The sequence below is a fragment of the Volvox carteri genome, assembly GCF_000143455.1.
Source record: "Volvox carteri f. nagariensis unplaced genomic scaffold VOLCAscaffold_28, whole genome shotgun sequence".
Lineage (NCBI taxonomy): Eukaryota > Viridiplantae > Chlorophyta > Chlorophyceae > Chlamydomonadales > Volvocaceae > Volvox > Volvox carteri.
In genome coordinates, this window is record NW_003307571.1 from 1266799 (window position 1) to 1282342 (window position 15544).

The 15544-nt window shown below is 54.8% G+C and overlaps 2 protein-coding genes across 2 annotated transcripts in view; one reads left to right on the plus strand and one right to left on the minus strand.

Annotated features, from left to right (window-relative positions):
* Nucleotides 1-1362, plus strand: part of VOLCADRAFT_92912 (uncharacterized protein) — a gene marked incomplete at both ends in the record, with an annotated part of 9155 nt that extends 7793 nt beyond the window's left edge. The window contains 2 exons of the mRNA XM_002952176.1: nucleotides 9-774; nucleotides 1139-1362. Of these exons, the coding sequence (XP_002952222.1) occupies nucleotides 9-774; nucleotides 1139-1362 (990 nt within the window). The remainder of the gene's footprint in view (nucleotides 1-8; nucleotides 775-1138) is intronic.
* A 3974-nt stretch (nucleotides 1363-5336) lies between these two features.
* Nucleotides 5337-10651, minus strand: VOLCADRAFT_92913 (uncharacterized protein; the record flags this gene model as incomplete). The annotated part of the gene is made up of 6 exons (XM_002952251.1): nucleotides 5337-5802; nucleotides 6899-7010; nucleotides 8531-8902; nucleotides 9580-9814; nucleotides 10052-10110; nucleotides 10345-10651. The coding sequence occupies 6 exons, from the start codon at nucleotides 10649-10651 to the stop codon at nucleotides 5337-5339; spliced, it is 1551 nt and encodes a 516-aa protein (XP_002952297.1).
* Nucleotides 10652-15544: the final 4893 nt, after the last annotated feature.

Here is a 15544-nt window from a genome sequence, read left to right on the forward strand (position 1 = left end):
TGGCGCAGGCGGCAGCGCAGCGGCGGAACTCCAACGGCGCGGTGGTGGCGGCGGCGGCGGCGGAAGAGGAGGCAGCAGGGCCGAGGCCGCCGCTGCCAGGGGAGGTCCAGGATGCCGCGGCCGATGTACGGCAGGAGGGCTCCGGGGCGGACGGCCGATCTCAGCAGCGACGGAGATGTAGCAGAGGTGGCGGCAGCGGCGGCGGCGACCCAGGGGAAAGAATCAGGGGCGGCGGCGGGGATGGCGAAGGCGGTGTCGTTGACGACAGCGCCGCCGCTGACGGTTTCGACGATGCTGACGTCACGTCTCCTGCGGCGTTGGGCCCCGTAGCATCCACCTACCTGGCCAACAGCTTAGCAGACTGGATCGATGAACATGGGGGCGGCGGCGGCGGCGGCGGTGACAGCCCCGCGAGGTCAGCGGCGGCGGCGGCGGCGGCGGTCGTACGAAATCAGCTTCCGCCCGTTGAAGAAGGAACCGACAGCGCCACCGGTGCAGCGGCAGCAAACGACGTGGCAGCGGCGGGCGAAGGCCGTCGGAGCTTTTCCGGATTTGCCTCCGCTACAGCCGCCGCCGCCGCCGCCGGCATTGCTGCTGCGACCCCGGAAGCCGCAGCGGTGGCGGCGACCGCAGCGCCCGCGACTGAAATCGAGGCCGATGCCGGCGCCAATCCCGACGGTCTCGATGATTTGCGCCGCGAAGCCGCGGCGGCGGAAGAGCCGGTTGAGGTTGCGGCCACGGCAGCAGCGGGACCGGTGGCGGAGGGCTGCGCAGGTACGGCAAGTCCCTTTACCCAGCCGCCTAGAGCCAACACCTGTCTCCGCCGTCCCGGGGCGCATCGGGGTAGTCCATGGTCAGCTAGGTCGTTAGCGGCACGAGCGGCGGCATCAGCGGCGGTAGGTGGCAGCAGCGCCGCCGCCGCCGCCGCCGCCGCTGCCGTGACAACAAACTTGCATCGGGCGCTAGGCGGCGCTTACGCAACCTGCGGCGCTGCCGCGGCGGCCGCGCGGCCTTTCTCTCGTGAACCCCCGGGAAGTGGGAGATGCAGCCAGAACGCGGTGATTGCGTTGCTGCCGGCGCGGCAGCGGCCAGCGGCGGCGGCGCCGCCGCCGCCGCTACCACCGCCTCGGCCTCGTAGCAACAGGCGACCGGACGCAGGTCCCGCCTGCGGCGGCCGTGGTGGCAGCGGCGGCGGTAGCAGTGGTGGCGGTGGCGGTGGCAGCGGTAGGGGAGTTGGAAGTGATCTTCGAGTCAGGGACATCTATAATGGCGGCGGCGGCGCCGCCGGTAACACTGCCGTCACCGCCGCCGCCGACGCGCTTTTATTGCCTGGGGCAGTTCCAGCGTAACAAGGCGGGGTAGCATGCCAAGGGGTGTATACCAAGGGGCCTCACGCGCATGCTTCTCGACGTGCACCGCGGTATATAGTCTACTGCGGTACAATGTACCACAGTGTGATCTACTACAATGCGGTTCAGCGTATTTTACTGTGGAGAGGATGGAGGGCTGCATAGGGCTTGTGTGCTCTGTGCGATGAACTGTCCGCCACCATGTCCACAACGCCCGCCATCCAAATGCTATGGCGCCGGTTCTCCTGCTTGCCGCGGCACAGTGAAGTGCGCGCACCGGGGCCGACCGACCCATTCATTGGGCAGTTCCCCTCCCAGGAATGTCTGCGGGTCTGGCGGCTGGCGGCAGTTCTAGCTCGGCGCGCTGGGACGATGTGCGCTCCGAAACCCAACACGTCGTCTCATTCGACTCATTGGACACCCCTACCTATCAATGACCCATTTCAGGTCTGTACGTACATATGTATGTAAATGTGTGCAAAGCCGCATTTGTGCAAAGCCGCTGTGCTGCAAGATTCGAACCCGGGGATGTTGGTTTTCTTTGTGGTGCGCTTCGTGTGCTGCTGCCCTAGGGGGGTTCTAGGGGTCGTTTAGGTGAGGAGGAGGAGGAGGAGGAGGAGGAGGAGGGGACGAGGGATGTGCGATGGCGGGGAGGACGGGGAGGACACAGGTTCTGGACCTGCTGGCGTATCCACCGGAATAAACCCTAAGTCACAACCTAAAACCCTAGCAGTGCAATCCTGCTAATCTGATAGTTCAATATATAGTCTTGCGTCTTGTGTGTTTGTGCGTGTGTGTTGTGTAGTTGTTGTTTTACAATGGGCTCCAGATTCGTGACGAGTGTTGTGTGGTTGTGCGTCGGAAGGAGTGGGGGGGGATGGCGATCTGCGCTGTCGCCGCCGCTGCGACGCCCCCTTGGTGCATTGAGGAGTTGGGAACTGGGTTGCGTGGCGGGAGCGGGGAGCAGGGGGGAAGGTTGTTATTAGAGGGATGGACGGAAATTGTGGAGACGCTGAGCGCGGTTCCGGTGGCTGGTGGGGAGGAGTTGTGTCGGACTGAGTGTCGAGGGACCTTTCTCGCCGTGCATGTCTGCCTGCGGATAGCGTTTATACTTTCTTTGTATGTATGTATGTATGTATGACTTAGATTACACTGTGGGCCGTATGTATGTATGTTGTTACAGGGTGGTATATAGCTTCACCAGCGGCCCCCTTTCCCTTGGAGGCAGTTCCCTGCTCTCCCCGTCGAGAGGGGCACCCTAATCCGTCACCCCATCCGACTTCAGAATGTATTCGTTGGGTTCGGCAACTCACCACCAGCATCCAACCAAATCTAGTGGATCAACGGCGCATCAACTAGGTTCCTGGTCAGCTTGCAAGTTGATATTATTACGTCCTACACCGTCCATATGATGGGGGGCCACCTCCCATTTTAACACTCCTCAAACACCCGGGGAGCCGGCAGGCGGATTTGAACCCGGGTCGGCCGGGAGCAGAAGTCAGGCCTTAACCTCTGCCAGCCGCCTGCCATGTATGTACGTATGTATGTATGTATGCGCGTATGCTGTCACGCACGTGGGTGTGCGTCTTCCTGCGTGTGGATGGCGGCAAGGTCTCCTCCCGTGTGAAACAATAACCGTAATGTCCTAAAGGGACACCACGACACCCCCTGTCCTGTCCTGTCCTGTCCTGTCAGAGAGTCTTGGCGCGTAGAGTTGTTGTTGTTGTTGTTGAGCCAGTTGCGAATTTGAAAAGGCGTCGAAGCTATTGGGGGGGCTATGCTTTGATGCCGCTTTGAGCCGCCCAGGGAAGATGGATCAAGGACAGGTGGGCTTGACGCTGGAAGTAGGGACACTAAGCTCAGTGCAATAGGTGTGTGAAGCAAGCAGCTGTCAGTGGGGGCGACCTGATGCTTTGCGGAGGGGCCGCTGTACTCTGAACGGGGGTTAAGAGGGAGAGAGAGAGAGCGTGTAGTGTCCTCATGGATGTTCACGTGGGTGCGAGCGTGTGGCGTGTGGCGTGTGGCGTGTGGCGTGTGGCGTGCATCACGGCTGCATGGGTGTTGCCGGTGATCGGGCGCCTGGAGAGGTGAGGGGGTCATCTGACCATGACGCATTTGGGCTTCGGAGCAAGTGTGGTGTGTGTATGTGTGTGTGTGTGGTTCTGAAAGAGACTGTGGTGGGGGGGGGGGAATGGTGGGGGGAGGGTGGCAGCAGGAGGAGGAGGAGGAGGGGGAGGAGGGGGAGGGCGGCGATCACGGAACGATGTTGCGGGTGGATGGGGGTTAGTTTAATCAGAGGTAGTGCACCATCATTGGGGGCCGGGCGGTTCTCGTTTGGAAGTGTGGAGGGCTTAGGGTGGAGGGCGCTCGTGTGTACATAGGAACTCTGCAGGGGGCCCTCCCCCTCCCCCCCCCTCCCGGTTGTGATCCTCCTAGCGCATCTCGCATCACGCGTGAGGTTACGGCTGTTTTGCCGGTTGGGCAGTAGTTGTGATGATGATGATGATGGATGTTTTAACTGCTATATGTGTATACATGCTTGGCGTGTGTTGAGCGGAGCTGGTATGTATGTATGTATGTAGGTATGTATGTGTGTGTGTGTGTCTCTCTGTGGTTGCGGAAGGGCGGCGTCGTGTGGAGTCCGTGTTTTGAATGAACTCATATAGAAATCTGTGCGTACATAGAGAATGAACTGATTCAAGTGCGTGTAGCGTGTAGGGAGGAACAGGGGCCTTTGCTGGCGATCGATGATGGCGGTGTGCTGGTTGGCAGCCTCTAGCCACCCGCAACGTTTCGTTCGTCTTCTCGTGCACGTGACGTCGATTGCACACTCTCTTCGTTCGTGTGGCCGGGGGGGAGGGGTCCTTCGACAGGGCAAGGCCGCGTGTCAATCTGTCGTACCATGGGACCACTTTAACGCACGAGTGCGCTATATGCAGATCGGTGCATGCCATCATGTTAGGCAAGGGCAAGGGCAGTTGGATTGATTTCTGCGTGCCGAACACATTTTTCCTAGTGAGATGAAATATTAGTAGTATTTTTGCGTGTTGGATGAGTACGAATGTGCCTGCCTGCTATTTTCATCACTGCATACATGTACAGTGAGACATCTCAGCGGGGGGTACGTCAGGTATCGGATTTTGTTCTGGCCGTATATGTCGTACTGACTGCTTCAGTTTGGCGCTCTGCTATCGTACCACGTGTACGCCATCGTTTTGTCTGCAGAAACCTTTTTTGGCTTTGTTTTCGACAGAAGGGCCTTAAATAATATCTGTTCAGGCCAATGGCGACGATGAGTTGGTGATGCGAGTGTGGGCCCGTGGCAAGCGAACGTGAGGTGCGTTAGGAACCTTCAACCACCTGAGACCGCGTTCCAGCATTCCGATGTGTACATACATACAGACATACATACATACATACAGACAGACATTGCTAAGCGTAAGACTGTACTGCCGGCGCTAGGGATACACGTTTAAAACGTCGTTTGAGGTTTGGTGCAGCGGTTGAAGGGTTACACAATTCGGTCACGGGGTTCAATTTGAAATGTTGAAACCGACCCCCCAAAAGCCGTTGATTGTTATTACACGTGGAAAGAGGACCCAACCAGCCAGAGTTGAGGAGACCCAACACGAACCTCCCGGAATAGCTAATGCATGCATAAGCGTTGCAAAGCACATTATAAAATGTAAATATTTACAGCCGTCCAGCGGGGCCTGCACCAAAATCGTTGCAGCCAGAGACGTGCTTTGATGAAGCGCTCCTTCGTAGCTGATCAGCTGCGCGATAGTGTTGCATGCAATGCGTGCGGCCACGCACACACGCGATGTCCGTACGCACGTGTTTTGTTCGGTGCTACAGTCGTATGACGCGACAATGATCTGTTACGATACGATGCGACGCGACGCAGGCGCGGAAGAAGTTCAAGGAACGAAACCGGGAGACTGCTGTATGCAAAATCGCAACTACTGCCGGTGCTTAGTGATGAGATCAAGACGGATCATCACCCCCTTTTTCCTCTTCCGTCCTGCAATCACATACACTCGGAACGGGTGGGCTTCTCGCATATGGAGTAGGCTCGGGCGCGACTTTCGCCGCTGCGTAGAATAACCGGGCTGAAGAAAGGGATAGGGATAGGCCACCCTGTAGCAGTCGCCTCTTTTGGTAGCACTGCCGTGTCCACAAGTAGACACCAACAACTGCGGCGATCACGACTGCGGCAGCCGTCACGCCCGCTGAAATACCCACTTTTACGGAGGTCATTTTGGACTTGCTGCCGCTGCCGCTGCTGCTGCGCTCCTCAGCAGATGATACTAATAATGTTGGCGGTTCTGCTGCCGATTCCCGTTGAACTACGCTGTGGATTGAAGTGGATAGATCCTCACTGGTGGAGTCCGTGTTTGGTGCAAATGATGCACCCTGGCCGCGCGAAAGGTCAGGTGGCGATGACGGCTTCCTGGGAGGCGAAGGGGTTGGTCCTGGAGCTGGTGCTGGTGCTGGGGGAGGAGGAGGTGCTGGTGCTGGGGGAGGAGGAGGAGGTGTTGATGTGGCTGCTGGACCTGCAAGATCCAGTGTGGCATACACATATACCGAACGAAGTATATTATATGTGTATCCGTATTTGCACACACACAGATGTGGAAAAGAAAAATGTTGTGCAGTTATGCATGCTGTAATATATGGTTTATTGTCGTGTATTGCAGCGGCGTTGCAAAAAATATAGACAGCAGTCTACACCCCACCAACCCCCGGGTAACCCAGCACAGGGCTAGAATTAGGTTTAGGGTATTATCTCGTACCTAGTGAAATTGTGCAGCAGGACGCCATTGATGTAACTGACCTGTGTGTGTATGTGTGTGTATGTGTGTGTATGTGTGTGTATGTGTATGTGTGTGTGTGTGTTCATGGGCCCATTGGTAGCAGCCCACCTTTTCTCACCCCACGCCACACATGTCACCGCGCAACATGCAGTCGTACAGTCCCTGTCATGATCTCGTGTCGCACGTGTCTGACTAGAAAACGTGTGCAGCATGCATTTGCCCAATCCAGTAGTTGATGTATTACATCGTTACGCCTGGTAATGGGGCCGTATACCGTACTCTACCGGCCAGGTTATTACCCACCGTTACCCAGCCGCTTGGGTGGTTATGGCGTCGGTTTCACAACCCCTCCCTCAGACTAAGGGGGATAATCAGTATGCCATTGTATGTCATCATATCTCCAGTTTCATGCAACCGGCCGACTTTCCACGCACTGAAACGGGTACCTCTATCAGTATCATCCACGCACAGATTTGCCGTGCCAAAGGACCATTACTGGTAAGCTTTTGTTCTCCTATAGGATGTACATCTCGTACCGAAGGCTGCAAGGTTCGATCTGGTATTTATACGTCTAATTTGTAAATCAGTGCGTGGTGACCTCCTTAATTAATTGTGGCGATATCGGCCACTCAACCGTGAAGGTGACTGTGAACAATGACTATCCCTCCTAACTCGCTCACCAACTAGCCAATCCTGATCAGCGAGTATACGCACCGGGTTGCATTAACGCACCTGGCGATAGAGGTGGTAGGGGAGCTGATGGCGGCTGCAGCGAGGGTGAACTGGGGAATGGCTGCACCGGCAACCTTGGTGATGGGAGTGATTGTGGCGGTGGTTGGAGGGACTGTGGCGGCGATCGTGGCAAGGCGGGAGATCGCTGTTGTGATGGCGACAGCAAGGGGCTAGCTAGCAGGGGCAATAGCGGTGTCGAGGTCGAAGGTGGTGAAGAAGGGCTGGGTGGCTGCACTGACAGCGGTGTTGAGGGGCGACTGGGTGCCTCGGGTAAAAGCAGTGATAAGGCTCTGGGCGGCGTTGAGGGGCTGAGTGGCCGTGGCATTGACGGTGGTCTGGGGCTAAGTGGCAGTGGCAATAACAATTGCGACGACGTGCTGGGTGGCAGTGGCATTGATGGTGGCGTGGGGCTGGGTGGCAGTGGCATTGACGGTGGCCTGGGGCTGAATGGCCGTGGCATTGACGGTGGCCTGGGGCTAAGTGGCAGTGGCAATAACAATTGCGACGACGTGCTGGGTGGCAGTGGCATTGACGGTGGCCTGGGGCTGAATGGCCGTGGCATTGACGGTGGCCTGGGGCTAAGTGGCAGTGGCAATAACAATTGCGACGACGTGCTGGGTGGCAGTGGCATTGACGGTGGCCTGGGGCTGAATGGCCGTGGCATTGACGGTGGCCTGGGGCTAAGTGGCAGTGGCAATAACAATTGCGACGACGTGCTGGGTGGCCGTGGCATTGACGGTGGCCTGGGGCTGAATGGCCGTGGCATTGACGGTGGTCTGGGGCTAAGTGGCAGTGGCAATAACAATTGCGACGACGTGCTGGGTGGCAGTGGCATTGACGGTGGCGTGGGGCTGAATGGCCGTGGCATTGACGGTGGCCTGGGGCTGAATGGCCGTGGCATTGACGGTGGCCTGGGGCTAAGTGGCAGTGGCAATAACAATTGCGACGACGTGCTGGGTGGCAGTGGCATTGACGGTGGCCTGGGGCTGAATGGCCGTGGCATTGACGGTGGCCTGGGGCTAAGTGGCAGTGGCAATAACAATTGCGACGACGTGCTGGGTGGCAGTGGCATTGACGGTGGCCTGGGGCTGAATGGCCGTGGCATTGACGGTGGCCTGGGGCTGAATGGCCGTGGCATGGACGGTGGCCTGGGGCTAAGTGGCAGTGGCAATATCAATTGCGACGACGTGCTGGGTGGCAGTGGCATTGACGGTGGCCTGGGGCTGAATGGCCGTGGCATTGACGGTGGCCTGGGGCTAAGTGGCAGTGGCAATAACAATTGCGACGACGTGCTGGGTGGCAGTGGCATTGACGGTGGCCTGGGGCTGAATGGCCGTGGCATTGACGGTGGCCTGGGGCTGGGTGGCCGTGGCAATAACAATTGCGACGACGTGCTGGGTGGCAGTGGCGTTGACAGCGGCGTGGGGCTGAATGGCAGTGGCATTGACGGTGGTCTGGGGCTGAGCGGCCGTGGCATTGACGGTGGCGAGGTGGCTATTGTTTGGGGGTTGAAGGTAATGTCTGATGGCGGTAGTTGATAAGGGGGATGTGCGGGGAGGTCGGAAGGAGACGTTGGAGGGCTGAGCGACGCTGGCGGCGGCGTTTCGGTCCAAAGCCAAGTCTCGTCAGTACCCAGCAGTAAAGTTTTGTTGGGAGCAAACAGCAACCCTGATGCCCAAGTAAATCCTTGCAGGTTGAAGATCCGAATGACCAGCATGTTCAAACCCGCGGTAAGATTGACGGAGGAGTAGATTTTGTCCCCAGTACCAATGCTGGGCGAAGGCTCTATCCCATTGACGAATAATAAACCGCTGTATCTGTTTGCACCTAGGCGAAAGGTGGCTCCCGTAATGGGCACCGGTGTCGTGAAGGTCTTATGAAAGTGGATGAACCAGGATTGTTTGCCGGTGCGATTTCTTGCCGTGTTCAAAGCTTCAGGATCGGAAAAAATACTGATGGCTCGCGGATCTTGCCATACGGTGGTTAAATTGAAGGTGCTTACGCCTGGTGGACATACGAAATCAAATACGCAAATGCATGGAAATATAGATAAGAGATGGGGGGGTTTGCGTGGGAAGATCGGTGACACGCACTGTTGTAAGTGATCGCGTCACATATATTATGGCGCGATTCAGAACAGCCGCCATTCACGACATGGTGTGATGGTGTTTACATGTTACGTGTTTTACGCGTGTGTGTGTGTGTGTGTGCTTGTGTATGTGCTAACACGTCGCTAACGTGCAAGTACGGACAACAAGTGAGGACGAATGACCAGCAGATAGAGACGACGGAGCTTAGATTATTCCGCGCGCGTGCGCGTGGCATCCCAACCGCGAACCCCCTAATATTATCCAAATTTGCGACCGCTTGTTGTGTATTGCTTGTTTACGGCACCCCGGTGACCTGGTTTCAGAGCCGTATATGGACTGAAAAATATAGCACTGCATGCCACAAATATGCATTGGGGAATTGCTTTTTTTGACTTTCGAGCGTTTGTTTGGGCCATTGGCTCTCTGTTCAATCCCAAAGGAAGCGAAGTCAGGATTTGATTGGCTGCCACCGCTTCATCATAATGGCCCACGGAGGGCCCCATGATAATCCGCTCTACAAACGTCCCCCAATAGTAGCTAACCCAATGACGAGCATCAGTACGCAGCCGGCACACTCGCGCATTCGCATACCTCTCTTCGCGCCCGCCATCCGGTCGGTATCCCGGTAGAACCCCGGTATTGACTGCCCCGGCGGGAGGGTGGGCCCCTGGTCGCCCTTGAGGCGACATGTGCCGGTGCTGCGGACGTAGTCCCAGTACAGGCAGGGGGCGCTGGTGTAGCAGGCCTGGCAGCAAGCCGCCTCGTCAGGCTGGATGCTGGTGGACAGCGCTGCGGAGTCGATGCCGTACCCAGCGCCGTACATCACCTGGTGCGTGCAGGCTGTGGAGGGTGGGTGGTGGGTGTGGGGCCGAGCAGAGAATTGTGGCAGCCAGACGCACATGTTAGGTATACGGAACTATAGGGTTTCACACACACACACACCACACACATGCACACACACACGCACATACACACACACCCCACACACACATGCACACACACACGCACATACACACACACGCACACGCACACGCACACGCACACCTGCGGGCATGCCGTACACCTGCAGCTCTGCCACCGCCAGATTGACCGACGGTGTGGAGTTGGTGCTGTTGTTCCGGACTGTAAGAAAGCGGCCAGTTTTTGGTGGGTTGATGGGGAAAGATATGACACCCCCGGTCGCGACGGGGTCCGCTGCGGCAGGCGGGGCCTCCACCAGGAAGTTTAAACTCAGCCTACCATCTTCTTTTGAGTACATCCTGAGGCCGCCAAGTCTAAACTCAGGATTCACCAGCTCCTCAGCGCAGCAGTCCCTTCGGAGGTAGAGTGTTAGCCTGGATATGGTCACCAGCTCACCGAAATCGATTGTCAGCCATTGCCCCCCCGGGGTCCTGGTGCTGATAAAGGTGCTGCTATTGCCGCCATTCGGGGGAATGATGCCATCGTTAGCATATGTGGGCGGATATTCATTGGAGAGCAGGGATGAAGCAAATATTGTCCTGCCGATGGCGATGTTGGTCATGGGTGGTGGCGGTGGCGGTGGCGGTCGTGGTTGTGCTAGCCCTGCTGCATACAGCAGGAACAGTCGCCATGCGAGTGGTGAAAAGGGGTTTCTGTGTGGATGATCGAATGAACGGACTCCTGGGTTATTAAGCGGGGGCATTATTAGTGGTTTTCGCGAGTTCGCCCTAGGGGTACGTACACCGCCGTTGTAGCCCTGCTGGCAGCAGCAATGTGTACGGCAGCATTTTGGGCCGACACGTACATATCTATCGTTGTGCACGTAGCTGCAATTCAGTCAGAGCCCCGACAGTGTTAGGTTTACTATTCCCTACTAATGTGCGAAGATGAGGTCTAGGTGATGGACTAAGTTTCGCATGCTGAGATGATGGTGGTGATGACTGATGGCTGTCTCTACGGATGTTGGGTGGTTGGATGAGGAGGGGTCTAGTTGGCAGGACCCTAACCGCCGTCGGTTGTACGGTGTAATCAACTATCACTATATATATACTCCATGGCCTCACGGCTTTGACGGATCCCCCCGCACTCGTGCAGCAGTTGTAACTTGTAACGTATCTACAATTATTATTTGTTCTTCTAAGGCAGGTGGGCAGATATTTGTGTGATAGCAGTTTCTAACATCCGCTCTGAAAGCAGCAGCTGCAGGGAGGATGCATGAAGCCCAAACATCATATCACGTTACGTATTGCTGGTCATAAATGGATGGATATTGCCGTAATATTCTGTTAGCGCCTGTGCGAAAACTAGCTCCTTTGCTCTCATCTATCTGCCGCCGTGCGTGGTGCGCTCGCTTTCGTTGTTTTCGCTGCCTCCGTGGGGATGATGATGAGCGAGTGCATGTCTTCCAATATTAAAATTTCGGACCTTTCGTGGGTTCCTACTTTCCAGCTGCTGGTCCGTCCAGCACTGGCTTATTAGGGCTTTCGTTCGACCGACCTTGCGCAGCGGCCGTGTTGTACGGCACTATTGGGGGCGCCACTGTGACGTACAACAGCAGGGATAGACAGCAGCAGCAGATGTATCTTGTTCTGGGCAAAAAACAAGATACTGGTAGGCGCGGCGGCGCCGTGTTGTTGAAATTTTCTTTGCCATAGCTCCTGGGTACCCTGGTGGATTCAAAAGCAGTACGGGTAAGTGTGTATTTGAATGGACTCCTCAGCCAGTGTAAGACGTGTATCATCATCATCATTTGAATTGACTCATCAGCCAGTGTAAGACGTGTATCATCATCATCATCATCATCATTTGAATTGACTCATCAGCCAGTGTAAGACGTGTATCATCATCATCATCAGCAGGGTCTAAACCCCCTTCACACATACACATGTGTTTGGCCTTTAATGGCCTTTAGCAAATGACCCTTTATCTATGTATTTGATGGTGTGTGCTATTATCCATACATTTACGTACATGCATAATGGCGCCAGCTTTGAGCGAGGGCCGACGGAACTTGAGCACAAACACACACGTTGTCAAAGCTCCAAACCTTCCCTGACAGAAAGAAAGATAGACTTAGTCGGAGCAGGTCGCCGCTGCGACCTCTTCTGCGCTCCTGCTGTTCGCTGCTGTCGGCGAGGTATGTACTAGGCCGCGGCAGCAGAGGTGCAACGCGGCAGGTCGTTTTGTTAAATTGCTCTTACAGAGGTGCCTACTTAAGTTTTGAGCAGCAGTTAGAGACAGGTGTGGTAAGCAAGGTCTGGCTGTAAGGTAAGGTCGCAAGTTTTTCTGTACTATTCTGTACAATGTGGTTTGTGGCTTAGGTTGTCCATCTCCAACATATCTAATATGTAATTTGTTACTGGGGTTATATTCATGAAAATAACTAAACCTACTGCCTTTTTAAGCTTTTTTGGGGTCGGCTGCATGCATGGACCTGTTCGTCTTCAGTTGGGGTAGGTCGGGCGAGGCCACGCACCGGGCGGGACGTACGGGCAGTCCACGTCGCAATATTGGCCTTCACACCAAACTGCGAAAATGTAATTCAATTTTTAACATCTGGATAAAAGATAAAAACTTAGGTGATTAATTTCTGGCGTGCAAGTAAACCTACAGCGGAAATATGCTTGCATGTTTGGATGCATGCCTCGACTATAATAATCATCTTCATAACGTTTCACAGTGAAGAGGCATATGTAATGATGCTAATCAACAATCATTTTAATGCATTATTTATATTTTAAATTGCCGCATGGAAGCCGAAAACGTTTCATTACCACTTGCTTTTAACGAAACCCTGTTGAACCCCCCTTCATATGAAGTAACTGTCATGTTTCTCCTCGTCGCGTGTGCGCGTAAAACTCTTTCTGCTGAATGTTTAAGCTGGTCTCAACCTTTGTCATGCTCGACGCCGTATTCGACATGTTCGACTTTTCCGTCGTATTTGTCACAATCGTGCAAAAAATTCTTTAGTTGTAGTTCTTAATGCTCGTCAAAATCATAAACTTCTTGGAATCTCGCGTCTGTAATAACGGCTTGCCATGTATGCGCGTGACGATGAGTTACGTCGGTTCAGGTCGGTTACGTTTCTCCGCCGGGCGATTGGCGGATGCTGCTGCCTAATGCCTTCGGCAGCCAGATCAAGCCTTATTATATATACTCAACAGGAAAACCGCAGGCGCATACACAAATTAACACTTTGATTTGTCAGCTTTTTCACACCTTTCGTATAAGTAACTCGAAATAATTCGTAAGGTAACGGGCTGCAGCTCAGCGAGCACTCGCTAAGACTTTGGTCCATTACTGTTGACTTGTACACGTCTATGTTTTTCAGTTACTGAACACACGTAATCCTTTTGGAGCTGCATCTGTGTTCAGATACACCGGTGCATGCACACGCACGTCCGACACTTCACGCAGAGGCAATTTAATTTCTCCCAAAACCTAGCAGAGAAAAATGTTTTAGCCAGGTCAGCTTCGCTACATACCCACGAGCATTGCTAATAAAGCACAACGCCGCTGCCGGTTCTCATGGACTTTATTACACCCTCGTACATGCGGAGTTCCACCATAACAGTTCGTTATTCAGGTACAGATATACATAAGCAGGCATACTGCCTGCCGCCCTCCGGTTAGAGAAAATACTGCTGAGCATCAACCTTGAAGAGCCACAAGAAAGCAAGGCCCCGCATACACGAGCCATCTATCCTCACACACCACCCAAGCACTATTGTACTTAAGCACTGTGTGTGTGCCCGGCGGGCCCAACTGGGTTGTCGGGGCAGTCAGTTGCAACAGATTGCCCCTTCACATACATCCTCCCCCGCCATGGAGTCCCCTCCCAGCCAATCACCCACCAGGCACCAGGCGGCTGGTGCAGTGCAGAGGGCCGCCTTGACGACTCTCGCAGGATCAGCAAGTGGAGCGCCCGACCAGAACTGAAATGTGTATTGAACTGTAGCTGTATGTGAGGTCATACGCGAGGTCGAGATGCGACAATTCAGCCCTACCGGCTCATTGGCCGGGCCGGCTTTCAGCAGGGCCAAACAAGCTGTTAAAACCTGTTTAGCCCTGTTATAGGCAGTTACGATCTCTGTTTGGCCCTGTGTGTTTAGCCCCTAAGTCAGAGCACAGTGGCAGTCGCGTGTGTGTGTGTGGGGGTGGTGGGTGGGTGGGTGGGTGGGTGGGTGGGTGGGGGTGGGGGTGGGTGGGTGGGGGGGATGGGTGGGAGGGGGATGGGTGGGAGGGGGGGGGCTCCAGACTCGTGAAGAGCAGTCTGTTATTATCAGTTTTTAGGACCTGTCATAATGCTGTGCATGGCTGGAGCATGCATACACATGAATCTAGAGTTGTCTCTCTTGCTTTTTACATCGGGTTTGCCTCTAACAGTAGCAACACGGTTAGCAACAGTCTCCGATACACAGGGATTCCGAACTTAGCACGGCTGGCGCTGCCTACAATGCATGCACAGCAAAACATGAGAGTAAGGCACATATCAAAAACTGTACATTACATGCAAATATCCGATCTGCCTGGATCGAACAGGCGACCTAAGGATCGCAATTTAAGCGTTACGATTACAGTCCTTCGCTCTTCCAGCTGAGCTAAGATCGGTGCAATTTTCAAATATTTAACTATATACAAACAGATGTATCCTGTTTACCTGCAAACGAAATCTTGAGTCTCTGCCTGAGCTGACTGTGCCGTGAGTGAGCGAAGACGCCGGGCGGAGACCGGGGGACTGCCAAGGGCCCTTACAACGCAGACCTAACCCCGTGTATTCAGGGCATTAGCAATGTAAGAGCTGGAAGTAACTCACAATATAGCTTACTTTATAATTACTATGTCACTCCGGCTGGTCCTTGGACCCCCCTCAATACTCATGTCGTCGTTGTTGTTACAGAGTGGGAGAGATTTTTATTAAACACATTGAACACATCTGGCCAATTGAACACATTTGGATTGTCATACCTAGGATTGAAGGCCATACAGCACCATCCACGCCATACGAACGTGTAGTCCAAGGCGGTTGCTTCTGCATTCTTGAATCCCTCATCATCATGTCAACCGATCATCCGTAGAGACAGAGGGCCGGCCCAGCGATCACCGCCAATCCAACTTGGTGCGAATCTCGGTCCATCAACCGTGACCTTCACTCCAGACCACAAGAGATAGCCATAATCTCACGCACCCGACCATGGCTAGGATATTCACAGGAACAATCCAAGCACCTTTTATACCACAATTTGCAGAGCGTCTCCAGGTCGGACTACTTATATATCTAGGCTCTCCGCACGGCGAGTCGCTGGTCACTCGGTGCCTCAACCCCTTACCACAAGTACGTAGTGTACGGACGAGATGGATGGTTCCTTGAGCGGCGGGGTCTCTCTCACCGGCCATTACAGCCATCCGCATGTGCACATCACGTAGCCACCAGCAGCAGCAGCAACAGCAGCGGCAGTAGTAGCAGTAGTAGCAGCAGTAGCAGTAGCAGCAGCGGCAGTAGTGTATGCACAACGGCCCCCAGCCGGGAGATCGGTGACCATCTCATCTATCTGGCCATTATTCCCCGGTGAACATCGGTGGTAGGTAGGTACCA